General features: G+C 41.2%; 1 protein-coding gene across 1 annotated transcript in view; it reads left to right on the top strand.

Moving 5' to 3' along the window:
• Positions 1-16,262, top strand: part of kctd6a (potassium channel tetramerization domain containing 6a) — a 33,040-nt gene extending 16,778 nt beyond the window's left edge. The window contains exons 4-6 of the mRNA XM_080301190.1: positions 6,195-6,447; positions 15,303-15,461; positions 15,594-16,262. Of these exons, the coding sequence (XP_080157316.1) occupies positions 6,195-6,447; positions 15,303-15,461; positions 15,594-15,704 (523 nt within the window). The 3' untranslated portion in view covers positions 15,705-16,262. The remainder of the gene's footprint in view (positions 1-6,194; positions 6,448-15,302; positions 15,462-15,593) is intronic.
• Positions 16,263-17,646: the final 1,384 nt, after the last annotated feature.

Here is a 17,646-nt window from a genome sequence, read left to right as displayed (position 1 = left end):
CGGTCATTAGCTGGGTGTCTGTGGGCAACCAACCCTTCACCAGTGGCCCGGATGTTTCAGGGAGCACGCCAGGTCGTATCAGGGAAATGGTAGACCCCGTGTCCACCAGGGCCTGGCATGGCTGGTCCTCAACACAGCAGCTCGGGCACCTCAAGGGACTCTACCTAACTCGGCCCACCACTGTGCATCGTCCTTGGAGGGGGGCAGGAAGCTGGAGCGGTGGTCCCCTCGCTACACCGCTCCCTCCTCGTTTCCCTGAGGCTGCGTAGTTCTGGTCTTCGGGGCTGGTGCTGGGCAGTCACGCGCCACGTGGCCAGGCTCATCGCACCGGTAGCAGCGGTCGGTCGGTCGACAAGGACGCCTCCGGGGCACCGAGGGTTGCAGCTGGGACATCTCGGCGACCTCCCCCTCCCCGTCACAGTCTGTGGCTCTGATTTGGGGGTAGTTTGGGGGGGGCACCTGCTGGTTAGGTCGCGAGGTGAGCACCGGCTCGGCCCTTTCAGCCTCAAGGAGCGCCTCACGGAGGGTCTGAGGCATGGCCATGCGGACGTGTTGACGTAGTCGCTCTGGGAAAAGTCCTTGCAGAAAAGCATGCAGGCTAAGCTCCTCACAGGCTGCTGCTGGAAACTCCGGGTAGCCACGACGAGCATACAGCAACACGTCTGCTGCAAAGGTGCCCAGGCTCTCCCCCGGTCGACGGCTCCGGTTGGTCAGCTGCTCTCTGCTCTGATCAGTGGAGTGCCGCTGCCCGAATCCCCTCTCGAGTGCCGCGGTGAGGGCCTGGAGCTCATGCTGCTCTGCCGGGGCTAGGTCAAGGAGTATCTGCAGTGCATCTCCCTCTAATGCTAGCGCTAGGTGTGTAGCAGTCTCCTCTTCACTCCAGCCACTATGTCTGGCGGCCAGCCGCACTTGTGAGAGGTAGGGCTCTAGCGGGGTTAGCCCATTGTATTTCGATACCTTAACTGGCGTGGTAGGCATAACTGCTCGCGGTTGGCGGCTCGGCGTGTGGGTACTGTACAAACAGAACCTCGAACAGCCCTGACCCGCTACAATATTATATAGCTTCACAACATTTGTTATTCAACAAATATCGGTCAAATCAAAATCAAAATGTTTGGACCGGCAGCCGCCAATTAGCGTCAGCTGGTAGCAATACAAACAGTCAATTAAAAGTTCAAACTCACCAATTCCGTTCCGTTCAGTGCACAACAACACTACGGCTCTGGCTCACAGTAATCAGCATCTAAGTCGCATAAGTTAGTTGGTGTTAAAAAAATGCATTAAAAACGGGAAAAGCAAGTGTTTGCCAATACAAACCTGCAACAGCTCTGTCACCTGGCTTGCCTCCACACATCTGACGGGAGGAAGCTGGGACAGGCTTACTATGACCTACATGCCATCCGATTGGCTGAGCAAAGTCATAGATTGCGCTTTTTGGGGCCCTCAAAGCGCTTTACAATTCCACTATTCATTCACTCTCACATTCATACACTGGTGGAGGCAGCTACAGTTGTAGCCACAGCTGCCCTGGGGCAGACTGACAGAATATGGCAGGCTGCCATATCGCGCCATCGGCCCCTCTGGCCATCACCAGTAGGCAATTAGGAAATTACTAAAATCTAGTAAAACAGATTTTACTCTGGCTTAAACTTATTATTACAATAGTATGATAAGACATCTTAACTAATTACTATTTATATTTGGGCTACACTCAACTTAGTACCTGTTTGTTTTGTTTTTTGTTTGTTTGGGGTTTTTTGCTATGTTTTTTGTAGATGGCTGAAACAAAGAGGCTCATTATCCGCTGCCGAAAGTCTCCCCTGCTGGCCAACCACAAGAATACCTGTGAAAACTCTTTGGTTAACATAAGCTCTCTTTGCTATGTAACAGTTAACGTTAATACACAGTTTAGCCCAACCAACAAAAGCCTTTGACTAAAGGACTTTAAAGAAACCTTTGTATTAAACATAGTATGTCTGTTTAATACATCCAGAACCTAATGGCAGTAATCATCAATTTTTTTTTCAACAGCTGCAAATACAGTAAACCAGGGGTAGGCAACCATTCTGATAGCGAGTGCCATTTAAAATTTCCTCAGAGGTCAGTGTGCCACATGACTGCATTAGCAATAAATTTAATAACGCTCTATATTAACAGTTACACACTATATAGAACCACTTTATAGAATAATATTTGTTCGCAGATGTTGGCAGCTATCAGCGAATAGTTATCAGCTATTTTGAAACAAAAAAAGACACTTTTTATCCATAACAAGAACTCCATAACAGCAAATGAACTGTACAACGGAAAATACAAATGCTATTTATGGTCTCCTCACAACAATGATAAGAAAAATAAACGAAGCCGATATGGCATGTTTGTTAATACAGAGACACACATGCTAATATGATCTCTGGTCTCCCACTCAGAGACACAGGTCTCGGCGTGTCCAGCATTCAGACGGCTACCTGAGGACACTCATGTGAGAGAAAATCTGCTCACACAGATATGTAGAGCCAAATACTGTCAATAAGGCCTCTGCAATGTTCTGAAGACAGTTAAACTTGTCAGGTAGTGATGTCCAGCCGGTGAAAATGCAGCTCCATGAACACGCACAGCTGTGGATTCCAGCTGCTTCGATGTTGCATTAACTGGCATTAACTCAGCCAGTTAATGCGAGACAAATCTAGCAGCTCATTAAAGATTTCTGGTTTGATCAGAAAATAAAACATTGGTCCATACACCTGAAAGTCCCAAAAATGCATTGTGTCTCAAGTCTACAGATGTATCCGTGTATTTCCGTGGTGCTGATGCTGTGCTGAGCGGAAAGCTGCTGAAGCTTTTGAAGTGTCGGAATGTGGAAAGCTAACAACGTCCGTCTTACCAGTAGGCTAAGTTATTTTTAGTCTGGTAGTTGGGGTGGTTAGTTAAGATACCGTCATTAAGAAGAGGACAGTTACCAGCTGTCAGCTACTTAGAAAATGATATTGGTGTTATTTGTCTGTCAGAAACAGTTCATAACTTCCCTTCAACTCATTCATGTCACCTAAAAGGTAAACCTGTTTCTCCATCACCTGTTCAGCTGTGATGATTCAGTAAGGACATCTCCTGGTTTCATCTTCATGTTTCCCTCTCACCAGATATACAAACCGATATCATGACCAGCAGCTTTTACAGCTGTGGCTCCAGCAAACCTCAGCTGATACTAGAAATTAATATTAAATAAATTCTAACAACAGCTGATCAAGCTTAAACATGCTGCTGTTGTTTAGCGCGACATCCGCCGGTTTCTTCTTTCTGGCGCAAAGTGGGCGATAAACAAACGAGAGAAAAGCCGATCAGCTGATCATTGATCAGTTTCGTGATTGAAGTAACAACAGGAGAGGGAAGGGAGAGAATGAGAGAAGAAGAGGCAGCTGTGCAGCAAAGACAAAGAATAACTCAACCTTTGTGTCCTTTTTCATTCTAGCTGAAGCCCAGGACAAACTGCGTCCCCTCTCAGCTCAACACAAAACGCGTAATAATTTCTCTGAATGCGGGAGGATTACGTCTTTTTACGGGACGGTTGGTAACTCTACTAACTAACCTTATGAATTAAAGTTCAACATCAGTAACATCAAAGCACCCACCCAGCTGTATAGAAACTCCGTCATGCTAGCTAGTACGCAGTACGAGTTATTGTAACTGACTGTAAAAAGTCAGCACAACGAAAATAAACTCCACCTAAACTTGGTTTATATCTGACCCAGATAGACTGCAGGTCATAACTTCTTACCTGAAGTTCAGTTCACCTGACGCTCGGACCAGCGGCCGCCTCGGGTCTCTCCTCGTCCTGCCTCCGATCTCCCTCATCCACATGCTGGCCTCCACCACTTGTTAATGTTACTGAATCTGTGGAAGCTCCGCAATGCCACCACCAAACAGCTGAGTTATTTTTACACACCGGCCAGCATTTGGCCAATCCAACACCTTTCATTGTTTATACCGTTACAAAAATAATAATAAAAAAAAAATCATCGGGCCACCGAGCAAATGCCCGGTATGCCCGATGATCAGTCCAGCTATGGCCGTGCCATCAGTTAACCCTTCGCGTACCAACTGTGGCACACGTGCCTAGGGTTGCCGACCCCTGCAGTTAACTAATGGAAAAAAGAATCAACATTTTATTCAGTCTGACCCTGAACTATGTTATTCTGTTCTTCTCAAAACCTCCTGGGATTCTGTGAAGCATGGCTGAATGAAAAATGAGTCCAAAAATCTCATGATGAAAGAGAGGCTGGGCTCAGGGGACTCGAGTTGCTGAGGCCTTCGCAAACCTCCAGAACAAAAACAAAAACAAAAATGAAACACATTGAAATAAAAAGAATAATTTGCTAGTAGCTGGTTTGGGCATCTGACAAGAATGTGGTGGTTGCTGGGGGACCAAGGGAAATTCTGCAGCCTGTTAATTCTTTCATAAGAATTTATGAGTTTTCCTTTCATAACACAACATTTTAGGAGGACATTATTTAAATAAATCACACAGACCTGATATAGGTATGTGGCATTAGACTGTGCTCGATTTAATACCGAAAAAGCATCGTAGTTTGTGACTGATATGTATGTGTTGCCACTAGGAGTGTTCTTTCATGTGTGATGATGGAGGGAGAGTTTATCAGAATAAGTGTGTAATTGGCACAGGTGGATGGCTCAAAGCTGTCAGCACAATGCAAAACATTGTCTCTCTCTTAAAGCTTTGCGTCCTTAACCTGAATGTTTGTCTGTCTAGTCCTCAGTAATGCTAAAATTTCAGTGAAACAGAGCAGAAATTAATGTGGTGTGTCTGAGGGATACAAGAATACAGATTCATCCAGAATTTACACACCTTTATCCACACACAGTCTCTAGCTATTTCTTTTTTTAACAGATGAGTTAGCCCTTACGATAGAACCATTGATTTTTCCTTTAGCTTCCTCTCACTGATCTAAATTGCCTTGCTCTTTGAAGAAAGAAACAAATTGATAAACTCTGCATTTACACTGTAATTTTTTTTATCAGTATTTTACTCGTTTCCTCATTGGCTCTGTTTGTTTATGACCTGCTAATTTGTGCTGCTCTTGGCAGAATGCCAGTCATTACTGAAATAAAGTGGCTGCGTCTTGGTATAGCTATCCATCCATCTGTTTTTTTCCCCCCACTTATCTAATTCAGGGTTGTGGGGAATGGAGCCTGTCTTGCCATGGCACAAGAAATGGGGTACACCCGGGACAGGTTGCCAGTGTGTTCTAGGACATACACAGAGAAACAGACAACCATTTATACTCCCATTCACACAAACTAGAATACAACCAAATTAGAATCAACTCCAATAATTGGGTGAGTCCCACTCGGGGATGTCCTTCTATATAAACAAGCAAATTGTTGGCAGATCACCTGGAAAACTTTCCATTCCCATTGGTTCATTTGCAACCTTAGACTAATTTGTCCCGCTTAGTACATCTCCCTCTGTGCTTTTTTGGCTGACTTGGGAATGCCTCGCTGAAGAGCTAGACAAGTTAGCTTGGGAGAGGAAGATCTGGGCATCTCTGCTTAGATAGCATCCTCCAGGACCTGGACCAGTGGTAGACGATGGATGCACTGGATGGACAGATTATTAAAATAACATATAAATCTACTAAATGGTGCTTTTTCACATATTAGACTCCACTGTAGTATATAAATAAATCAAAGTCAGTGGGGAAAACCTTTTGTTGGACAATGATTAGGAATATGCTCTCTTTAATGGACTGATTCTTATATAGCGCTTTTCTGCTCTCCTGGAGTACTCAAAGCACTGTATACAACATGTTTCATTCACCCCATTCATACAAGCGCTTCTAAACTCAAGTTCAGTCTAACCAACATTCACATTCCGATGAGCGCATCGGAGAGCAACTAGGCCAAGGATACTTGGCATGGGGAAGCCAAGGATTGAACCACCTACCTTCCAATCAGTAGCTGATATGCTTTACCACCTGAGCCACAGCCACCCCAATCTATATAACATCTCTTTAATGTCATATAGAGTGAACATTAGGAAAAAAAATGTATGAAACATGATTATTTAGCTTACTTGCACATCATTTAGCAGCTCTCCTGCCCCAACTTTAACTGACAGCTCAGAATTGTTGGCTCAGCAGTCTTGACTAATCCTGTCTCTGGTTCTGCTATTTCAGCTACATCCTCAACTTCCTGCGGACGTCAGAGCTCACATTGCCATGTGACTTCAAGGAGACGGAGCTGCTAAGAAAGGAGGCTGACTTCTATCAGATTGAGCCCCTTATCCAGTGCCTGGGAGACCCCAAGCCGCATCTGCCCTACCCCACAGACAGCTACGAAGAGGTGGTTGAGTTGTCCAGCACCAGAAAGCTCTCCAAGTACTCCAATCCTGTTGCAGTCATCATCACCCAGCTCACCATCACCACCAAGGTCAGTGGGAAAAGGCCTGGTCAGGCTGTATTGATCTATCACAGCAGATTTTACAGTATATCTATTTATTTATTTTTCCTTTAGACTGCTTCTGAGTCTGCTTCTAGAAAAAAACAAACAATTTTAAATAAAATTGATTCGTTTTTTTATGCTTAATGCCTGATTCATAAATTTTAAGTTCTGCTACTGCTTTTGCATTTTCCATTGAGTGTCTATACATGCTGACTGGAAATATTACTTTTTAAAAAATAATATTAATTATTACAGTTTTACCATAACTAATTTGGGACTCCTATAATAGGTTATTTCTTTTAACTAGTTTAACCACTACAAAATAAGTGATGTGACGTGCTTTTTGGAAAAAGTACACTGTGTGAAGTTAACATTTACAGTATTGCAATTGTTCCCCTTATATATTATTAATTCCGGAATCTTAAATTGTTGAATATCTTTCTACGTTCACTGAAGTTTAAAACAGACTCTGAAGAGTGTGATGACTCTGCAGTATTTGTTTTTTTCTCTCTTCACTGTCCTCACACCTGGAAGTGGTGAAGAAACAATAAAAACAGTAGCTTTGGGTGCGTTGTTTTCTCTTCATTTTGGCCTCCCGTCCACACCGAGATGGCGTTTTCACTCTCGAAAACGCATACATTTGAAAACGTGCAAAACTGCTCTTGCGTCGCAGTGTGGACAGCGAAAATGCAAACTTTCTAAAATGATGACGCATGTTAGTCATATGATGCAGTCATGTGACCAATTAAAGTAAGACAGCAGTTGTTTTGTTTGCTCTCAATTTTAACAGCCTTATTAAAGATTAATATCAGTCTGTACATGCTCCAGATAGCTTTTCTTCAAATTCTTTAACTATCTTTTGCAACTTTGTTCTTTTGTGTTACTGGCAGCAAAAACTCCACCTCATAGTTAGTCCATTTAAAAAACTCGGTGCTTTTCCTCAACATTTTGCCACGACGTTTCAAAGAGCCGGAAAGTAAATAAGCAGCAGACAGAAATGAGGCAGGTCAAATCTTCTTGCGTTTCACGCACGCGCAGTACTGGAACGTAAGTGTTTTCGGCCATTTCAATGTGGACGCGCAGCCTAAACAGGGAAACCCAGGCCTCCCTTTTCCCAGCCACCTCCTCCAGCTTATCTGGGGAAACACCAAGGTGTTCCCAGGCCAGCCAAGAGATATAATCTTTCCAGCCTGTCCTGGGTCTACCCGGGGCCTCCTCTCGGTGGGACATGCCCTCTCCCCTCACAGGAGTCTGAGATACTTAAACTCTTTCACTTATAATAATAACAATAATGGATTGCATTTATATAGCGCTTTTTGGGACCCTCAAAGCGCTTTACAATTCCACTATTCATTCACTCTCACATTCACACTGGTGGAGGCAAGCTACAGTTGTAGCCACAGCTACCCTGGGGCAGACTGACAGAAGCGAGGCTGCCATATCGCGCCATCAGCCCCTCTGGCCATCACCAGTAGTCGACCACTTGGGGTAGTAATTCGTTCCTGGCCTGGCATGGGTACTCCAACCTTTTCCAGCTGAGGATCATGGCTTCAGACTTCAGTGCTGATTCTCATTCCTGCTGCTTCACACTCAGCTGCAAACTGTTCCAGTGCAAGCTGGAGGCCACATCTGATGAAGAAGCCTGACCCATAATCATAAGTGAATTGATGGCGTATTTTCATGACCCAACTGGGCAGGTAGACAGCGTGGACACCCAAGGTTGTGAATGCAATAACTTGAGAGTGAGATGACATAGGATTTTGAAATTCATACCATAGACACAACTACTAAAAACCTTGGATGAGTTTGAATCTCAATGACCTTGACCTCAAGTTCTAAACAATCTAAACACTCTAAACAACTTGTCCGGAACTGTTTTTATCATCTAAGAAACATTTCTAAACTCAGGCTACTGGTGTCAAAGGCAGAACTTGAGATGATTATTCATGCATTTATCTCTTCTCGTTTGGATTATTGTAACGGTCTTTTTACGTGTCTCAACAAATCAGCTCTGGATCGCCTTCAGTCTGTACAGAATGCAGCGGCAAGACTTTTAACTGGTACAAACAAGAGGTCACACATTACTCCAGTTTTGGCTTCTCTTCATTGGTTGCCTGTAAATTTTAGGGTTCATTTTAAAATTTTAGTTGTAACTTTTAGAGCTCTGCACGGTGAAGCTCCCCAGTATATCTCTGACCTGCTGAAACCTCATGCTTCATCCCGAGCACTTAGGTCTTCAAGTCAGAGGCTACTGGTGGTCCCACGTACTAGGTTTAAAACACGTGGGGATCGGGCTTTTCAGGCGCTGGCACCTAGGCTGTGGAACTCTCTGCCGTTGTCTTTACGCTGTCTAGACTCTACTGACTCCTTTAAAAAGCAGGTGAAGACATTTTTATACAAACGGGCTTTTAATTAATTTTAACTTGTATGTCTGATCTTATTGTAAAGCACTTTGTGATTTTTATCTGTGAAATGTGCTATATAAATAAATTTTACTTACTTTTACTTACCGTATTTCCCGGACTACAAAGCACACCTGAATATTAGCCGCACAAGCTAAATTCAGGGGAAAATCCTGTTTTGTACATACATTAGCCGCACCTGACTAAAAGCCGCAGGTGTTTCAATGTTGACTTATCATATGTAAGAGAATATGCACAAAGCGAAATGTCAGGAAAGAGATGGCTGTTTGGAGACACATCCCTTTTATTAATATTTTTGAAAAACAAGTTATGGGTACATATTTGCACATTAACTGCGCTTCATAAATGAGTAACAAATGTAGTACATAACAATAACCTACAGCACACCAGAAAAATAGATTGGACTACCTTTTAGGCTCAGGTGCTGTGACACGGCTTTAACAAGAAGAAAAGTCAGTCATTCACCACCATCTTCCTGCGCACTAAAACCACCAAAGTCCTCTTCTCCAGTGTCGGAAACGAACAGGCTCAGGGTGGCTTCGTCATCCACTCTCAGCTTCTTTACTTCGTTGTCAGTGTCAGAGTCGAACACCCTCTGAAGGGCCGTGGCGGTGTCCTCCTCTCCATCATGCAGCAGTCCAGCCCTTCGAAATCCGTTGGTGATCATGGATATTTTCACACTTTTCCACGCTGTCAGATTCCACCGGTGGAGTTGGGCATAACTTGCTTTTCGCAAGTTTATCGCCGCACATCATCCACGCCTCCCGCTGAACGCGTAGCGCTACTTTGAAGTTTGTTTTTCGCGCTTCTTGTATGGCACTATGTTGCCTGGCGGATGGACATGTGACCAACATACCACCCTTGAACCCCGATACTGTGTGTCTGATCACATTCCCTTCCGCCAGGCAACGTAGTGCCGTACAGCAGCGGAACAAACAAAACAAATCGTCTTACGATATGACAAAAATCATGGACAATCCATAGAAAAGCCGCACCTGACTAAAAGCCGCAGGGTTCAAAGCTTGTGCAAAAAGTAGCGGCTTATAGCCCGACAATTACGGTAAGTTCAAAGTCAGAGGTCAACTTTTCTGCAAATGACCTAGGACAGCGGTCCCCAACCTTTTTTGCGCCACGGACCGGTTTATGCCCGACAATATTTTCACGGACCGGCCTTTAAGGTGTCGCGGATAAATACAACAAAATAAAACTAGTACCGGTACCGAAAAAAAGAAAATTTATTCATAACACACGTGAAAAGACCCAGGAAAACCAAGTTCACGATAAAAATGATAACAAAATAACGCTGAAAACCGATAAAAACCCTGAAAACCATACATTTCACACCTGAGCCTCAACTCTCGCAGCCCGGTACCAAACGACTCACGGACCGGTACCGGTCCGAGGCCCGGGGGTTGGGGACCGCTGACCTAGGACTTTCAAATATAAAGCTGAGGTACATCTACTAGGAGACTGAGGAGAAGCAGCTACCAGTATTTTTTGCTTTTTCCTACAAAATTTTAAATACATGTTTTAAATTTATACATTAATCCTAATTTTCTGTGATCTGTAGCGGGTTGTAGCCCAGAAGCTGGACGGCTAACAGGCTGCACAAGCAACATCTTCTCTATTCTGTGAGGGATTTTCATAACTTCATTTGATTGGATCCTGTTAGAAAAGTTAATCATTTCCCAACTCCACAATCCACAATTCAGTTTGGCAACAAATTGCACCATCATGTTCAAAGTGAATAAGAGGTGAGAGAGTGCTGAAACCTGAACTGCAAAGGTTTGAAACCTCTATATTGGGATCCACACAGTGTTCATAACACATCTACGCTTTGTTTATGTACATTTCTCAAGGACTGTTAGCACATTTGTTGTGTATATTTTATTTTAATGCAAACCCTTTCAAGGAAGGGTTTTCCTCCTGTGGTCTCAATACAAACTCAACATGTGTTGTGTAATTTTGGTAATTCAGACTTATAAAATTAGCTTGGCTAGGTGCCTTTTTGTATGCCATGATACTGATGGCAAACTTCAAATCCACAGGATCTCCCAAGCTGTGCTGCAGTTGCACTTTACTCAGCACAGCACCAGACCATCGTTGCAAGGTGGAAACCACTGAAAATAACATGTTTCAAATCACAGCCCATGTGAAAGCACCTTACAGATGGGTGAACTGACGATACCTTAAGTGTGCAGTAAAAGCTTTCCAAGAAGTGTTAAACTTCTTTACCCTGACTCCTAGAACAGCACTCTTTCTTCTATTTGTGACCTCCTGATTTTCACACCTTGCTTCAGGTTTTTCCTTGCCTGCATAATGAAAGGCACACTTCAGCAGTGTAGACTGGCACTGGGTCTCCCTTCATGTGGCTTGAAACTTGTGAGAGGGGCTCACAGAAGCAGAGGAAAGCTCTGGAGGTGGGGAAGGACGCAAAGGAGTCGGTGGCTGATGTTATATTCATAGATTCATGAATACTAAAAGAGCCAGAAGTGTTGAGTTACTTGTGTAAATGAGGACAAAAACTCTAAATATGTAATTCTGATGAACAGAAATTAGTTTTAAGAGATTAATCAATGTCAAGAGAGGGAGTTTTAACTCGAGTGTCCAAGCTGTTTTATCAAACATGTACATTATAGCCTGCTAAAAGTCTATAATTCAAATTTTGTAGATATAAATGAGATGTTGTTGAAATTATACAAAAAAAAGGAAAAAACAAAATGTTTTTGTGAGCTGTTGTAGATGCATAAAGGCAATAAGAAGGCAGTTGCTGGGTGATTACCAGGCAATGTGATTGCATCATAATATACCATGCATAATTCAGCTTTTGTTAATTAAAAATTAGGTTTCCTCAGCAGGAAATGGATAGGTGTCCACTCCAGGTCAGGGATGAGCTGCTCCCCCAAGCAAAGGAGTTTAAATATCTAAGGGTCTTGTTCAAGAGGGGAGAGGGAAACTGGAGCTTTACAGACAGATTGATGTTTCAGGAGTGTCACCAGGAGGGGACAGCTGAGGACAAGTGAAGCTGTAGATTTAGATGGATGGAGGGTGTTATTGTCATAAGATAAACTTTCTTTATAAGGCATTATAGATGTATAAAAGGTAAACACAGGTCATTTTAATCCATTGCTAGATTGTTGCTAGGCAATACGATGACATAATATCTGATATAGATTAGAACCTTCAGGGGACTAAAATGTACTTGTGTGACAAGTTTTGTTGCTCAACTCCTCAAAAAAGCATCATTGTTATTTTGAGGATTACATTTTTCCTTCAAGGCTTCCACAGCAATAAATCTTCACTCTCTCAGCAAACATGGGTGAAACATCGACATTATCTCCCCAGTGGGTGTGGTGTGACAGCAGAAAGTGCTCTGTAGTAGGACAGATGGCTGCACAAAGCTTCAGTCAGACTGGCTCCTCAAAGAGAAAACTATCTGTTGGATTAATGAAGTGGAGAAATTAAATGCATGCCTTTCTTTTCTTTTTGTTTCAATATGATATTTGATTGACAAGTTATTTGAATATTAAATGGCTATGATCAGACATTGAAGCTATGTCTAGCTTCATGTTAATCCTTTCGTATTTGTTGCATTGCTTCTCTGCTCATAAATCTGATCATTAAAAACCTGTTATGTTGTTCCGTGTTTAAGATGAGAAATGGACTTCAGAGCAGGAGATTGTAGTTTGAAGTCTAAAGCTTTTTATATATATATATATATTCTTAATCCTATCACAGTTAAGAATATTTCATTTGACTCCATAATTTTATTGTATTTCACATGACTGCATAATTTTTTTTTCAGAGCCAGTGTTCTTCCCAGTCTTCCCAGAAGCAAACTCCTCAGTCTTGTATCATTAATGAGAATTCGGCAGCTAGGTTTTCAGCTCTTCTTTCCAATCTGCCCATATCAACACCTAATTTTATTTTATTTTTTTAATTTAGTGATTTAGTTCATTGGTTTGTTAGTGTATGTTCATCATTTCTCAATAGCATAGTTCTGATAAAAGCCCAACAGATTAGATTCATTGCCGTAGAAGACAATGGAAAAGTCTTGATCCTTTTCATCTGATCAACTGTCTCATCAAGTTTTATTTTCCAAGTTTTATCTGATTTCCAAGATCTCCTTAAAATATAGTCTCCCACATAGGTACTTCTTCCTTCCAAGCTGACGTCCCTCCTAAATTTATTAATGATGTTCTGCCAGTCATCTTTCCTCGTCTAAAATAAATCATTTCCTTTCATCTGGCTGCATTCTATATTACTGCAAAACATTGTCTTCCCTCAGCTTAAAAACACTCTCTAGATCCCAATTACAGAACCATTTCTAAACTTGCATTCAATTAAAAAATTCTTGATAGACCTGTCAGGGAAACAATATCTTTGATAAATTCAAGTCTGGTTACTAATGAAACCACAGCACTGAAACAGTATTATTAAAAAATTGCTAATGATATTCTTTTGAACCCAGATAAGTGTGAATATTCCATTTTAGTCCTCTAGGACTTATCTTCAGTTTTAGACACCACTGACAGATCTAGACAGATTAACAGCGGGTTTGGTATCTCTGGAACTGCTCTCAAATGGGTTTATACTCAGAGATGTTGAATAGAGAGTCGCATCTTCTCCGTTCATAAAAATGGACCAATTTTTTTAAAAAAAATCTTTTTAAGGGCAATGGTGTATCATAGTGTCTCGCAATTGTTCCTGAAAGTTAGCAACATACACTAGCTGGGGATGCACTTTTAAGAAAGTAAGAAGTTAAAAAACTAGACAGTAAGGTATTACCATGCAGCAATCACTTTCAGCTGTGGAGTAAGTCAGCTGTTAGTTGATTTTTTTTTCATAGAGTGTTATTAATCCCGAAGGAAATTCATACCGTGGTTATGTGATCGGCTGCTCCCACAGATGATCACTCTATAAAAACATGAATTTGAAGATGAATTAATTTGTAGATTTTGGACATATGACCAGTTGACAATAAGGCATCAAACACATAATATTAACCAGGAACAAAAAAAATGTATAATTTTATCCTAATGTTATGAAATTAGAAAAGCAACTTTTGCTGGTTGAATGAAATATAACATTATGACCTGTAGCTTTGTGGCCCGTTTAAACATATTTATCCACTGCTGTAATAAAATGATAAGTGCACAACAATAAGGTAAATGGCTAGCTGTTTTTGTGATTAAGATTCAAAGAGCATATTTGTGAATTTTTGTAACTTGTGGTTTTTTTTTGTGTGTGTGTGTGAATATTTCATGTTTAAACTGTTAAGTGAGAAATGTGTTTTCTAAACAAACCTCATGCTGGTCCACCGAATCATTCTGATGTCAGCTAACAGTACCGAGAGTCACATGACAATCGCATCCTTTCTTTTGAAAGTCTTAAATTCATTTGTCATTAAGATTATTTTCAGTCTGAGTTATTGTGGAATTACTGACAACACAATGAAGAAAATCTGACAGATAAACAAAAATTATAATAATTTAAAAATCTATATTCCATTAGTAATAACAAAAAATACTAAGTTGCGACTGGGGTTGGTTAGCATACAATGTTGAAAAATTAACAACAGCAGCTTTGACTGTGATACACAAACTTAAATACAGTACCTGATGGTAAATCACACACTTCTGGAATGTGGGTATAAATTTAGTCACTTGGAAGCAAATGGTTACAGAGGCTGACAGCCTTTAGGTGTGTTCTTTAAGGTTTTAATTACTAGGTGCCGATAAAAGCGACATAATTTGTGTTACTTCCACTGTATACCTACAAAAGAAGCCCAAACAGTATTTTGAATTATCGTGATAATTATTTTGAATTTTAAATCCTATTCTTCTATTTTATCTACCTAACAAAGAAAGAAGGACAAAAGACAAATTGTAGAAGAGAATTGGAGATGAATAATAACTACGTATGTCACGAAGGCAGGCACTGTAAGGTTTTCTGTTACCACTTTGTATAATTATATTATGTATACATTTTTACTTTGAAGTCTATATGAACAACATGTCGAGCCCGCATTCTGGGTCCCCACTGATCCCCACTATGATCGCTCTGATCATACTCAGTTAAAAGATCCATCAGAATTCTTATTAATAACTACATTGTCCTCATCTGTGCCCCCCATGTGAGGGGTACCTCAGGGCTCAATTCTTGATCCAGTTCTGTTTTCTTTATACATATTACCCTGGATCATCTACTAAACTGCTTCAAGGGCTTCTCCTATTGCTATGCTGACGATGCACAGCTGTACTTTTGTACATATGTAACAACCTCAACACCTTCTCCTACCTTGGTGAAAGCTTTATCGCTATTGATGAGTCAATATCTTCATATTTGCTCCAGAAAATCTCATAATTGGTGGAGATGGTGTTAAAGTTTAACCACTCACACAGTTCTCTCTTTCTCCAGATCCATGCAATGCTGGAGTCAATCTCCTGCAGTTTCACAAAATGGAACAAACACATGATGGACACCAGAGATTACCAGGTGTCCTTCACCTTCGGGCCATGTGACCACCAACAGGAGGTCAGCCTGCGTGTCCACCTCCTCGACTTCATCTCCAAATCTGTGAGTCCATTTTATTTTAGCTCACCGCTAGCATTGTGTGTAGAAATAAATTATCTTAAAAACCAAATATAGTCAATAATATAATTGGATTTAATGTGGTGCTATGACTTTGTGTCCATCTTCATGTTTCAGGGGTTTACGATACGCAACACACGTGTTCATCACATGAGCGAACGGGCTAATGAGAACACAGTGGAACATCACTGGACATTCTGCCGCCGAGCTCGCAAAGTCGATGAGTGATGGATGAAACAAAGAATTGATTTACATTACAGATATTTAATGTGCCATTAGGCACTGACAGAAACTTCTTTGTGTTTGTTGTTTTGTGAAAACATTGTATGTTTTGTGTTTTTGAGTTAATCCACTCAAAGTTAAAGTACAAAGTGAGGCCACTGACATCATGAGAACTTCAACAAATACTACTACTGCTTTAAAACAAACACCCAATGGACAAATGTTTACAGACAGACTTCAAGCATGTGGAATCTGTCTGTGTTTGACCCTCAAGCACCTTTTGAGATGAGCTGGATCTATGAATGTCTGCTTATCACGTCACTTCCTCAGTGTTGGACTTCACTAATCTGGAGTAAACCAACAGATTGAAAATGATTATAGTTGATTGATTTTAATATTCATGGTTTTAAATGCAGGTGTTCAGTTATCAAATACCTTGAATGCTTCATCATACCTTTCAGTACATTGTGAGTGTTGGATACAGTTTTGGCACGTCAGTGGGGTCGAAAATTGGTTGTCTGCCAGTCATTGTTCACTACAAATAAAAAAAATTTTTTAAAAAAAGGTTAGTTTTGTGTTATTAAAATTGGTCAGAATTGGGTTTTAGGGGTGTTTTTTTTTTTTTTTTTGGGGGGGGGGGTCTAAACTTTGAATTTGAACAAAATGACACGTAAAAGAGTTTAAAATGACACAAGCCAATATTTTATCCACAACAGAACATAAATTCTATAACAAATGTTTAAACTGAGAAGTTTTACAATCTTATGCACAGAATTACCTCATTTCAAATTTGATGCTTGCTACTGGTCTCAAAATTGGGGCAGGGGCATGTTTACCATGGTGTAGCATCTCCTCTTCTATTCAAAACTTCTTGAAGACGTCTGGGCATAGAGGTTATAAGTCTGGAGATTTGGTGTTGGAATTCCCATTCTTGCCTGATATAGGTTTCCAGCTGCTGAAGAGTTTGTGGTTGTCTTTAACGTATTTTTCGTTTAATGATGTGCCATATTTTCTCTATAGGGAAACCTTTATATACTTTTCAGCATTCATAGTTCCTTCCAAAAAATGCAAGCTGCCCATACTGTATGCACTTATGTACCCCAATATCATCAGAGAATCTACCTTTTGAACTGAATGCTGGTAACATGCTGGAAGGTCTCCCTCTTTAACCCAGAGGACACTGTGTTGGTGATTAATTTAATTTTCTACTTAGTTCAAATTCTTTTTTTTCTTTTTTTTTTTTTTAATATATCGTGCAACAGTGGTTGCCTCCAGGTGCTTTACAATAATACAAAGAGAACAGGAAAGACCACAGCAATCATATAAACAACCCTATGAGCAAGTGCTTTGGTACCATGCAAAGGAAAAACTCCCTTTTAACAGAAAGAAACCTCCAGCAGAACCAGGTTCAGGGAGGGGCACCCATCTCCCATGACTGGTTTGGGGTGAGGGGAGGAAGAAAGGACAAACACGTGATGTGGATGAGAGCCAGAGATTAATAACAACTAATGATTAAATGCAGAGAGGTATAAACACATTGTGAGTGAAAAAGGTGACTGAAGAAGAAACAGTCAGTGCAGCATAAGGGAGGATTAAAGGTCACCTGATCCAACCCTAAGTATATGCTTTGTCAAAAACAAACATTTAAGCCTGATCTTAAAAGTAGGGAAGTAGGGTTGGACCTTAAAAGCAGGGGCCTTATTATTCAAGACCTCATATATGAGGAGCAGGATTTTAAAATCGATTTTGGATTTAATAGGGAGCCAATGAAGGGCAGCGAATACGGGGTGAGATGTGCGCTCTCTTTCTAGTCCTGGTCATTACTCTGGTTGCAGTATTTTAGATCAACTGAAGGCTTTTCAGGGAGTAATAGGACATCCTGATAATAATGAATTACAGTTTTCCAACCATGACGCACCAGAGGCCCCCATGCGCTAGGGGTGGGCCC

The sequence above is a fragment of the Astatotilapia calliptera genome, chromosome 5 (genome assembly GCF_964374335.1).
Source record: "Astatotilapia calliptera chromosome 5, fAstCal68.1, whole genome shotgun sequence".
Taxonomy (NCBI): domain Eukaryota; kingdom Metazoa; phylum Chordata; class Actinopteri; order Cichliformes; family Cichlidae; genus Astatotilapia; species Astatotilapia calliptera.
This window is presented reverse-complemented; position numbering and strand designations above follow the sequence as displayed.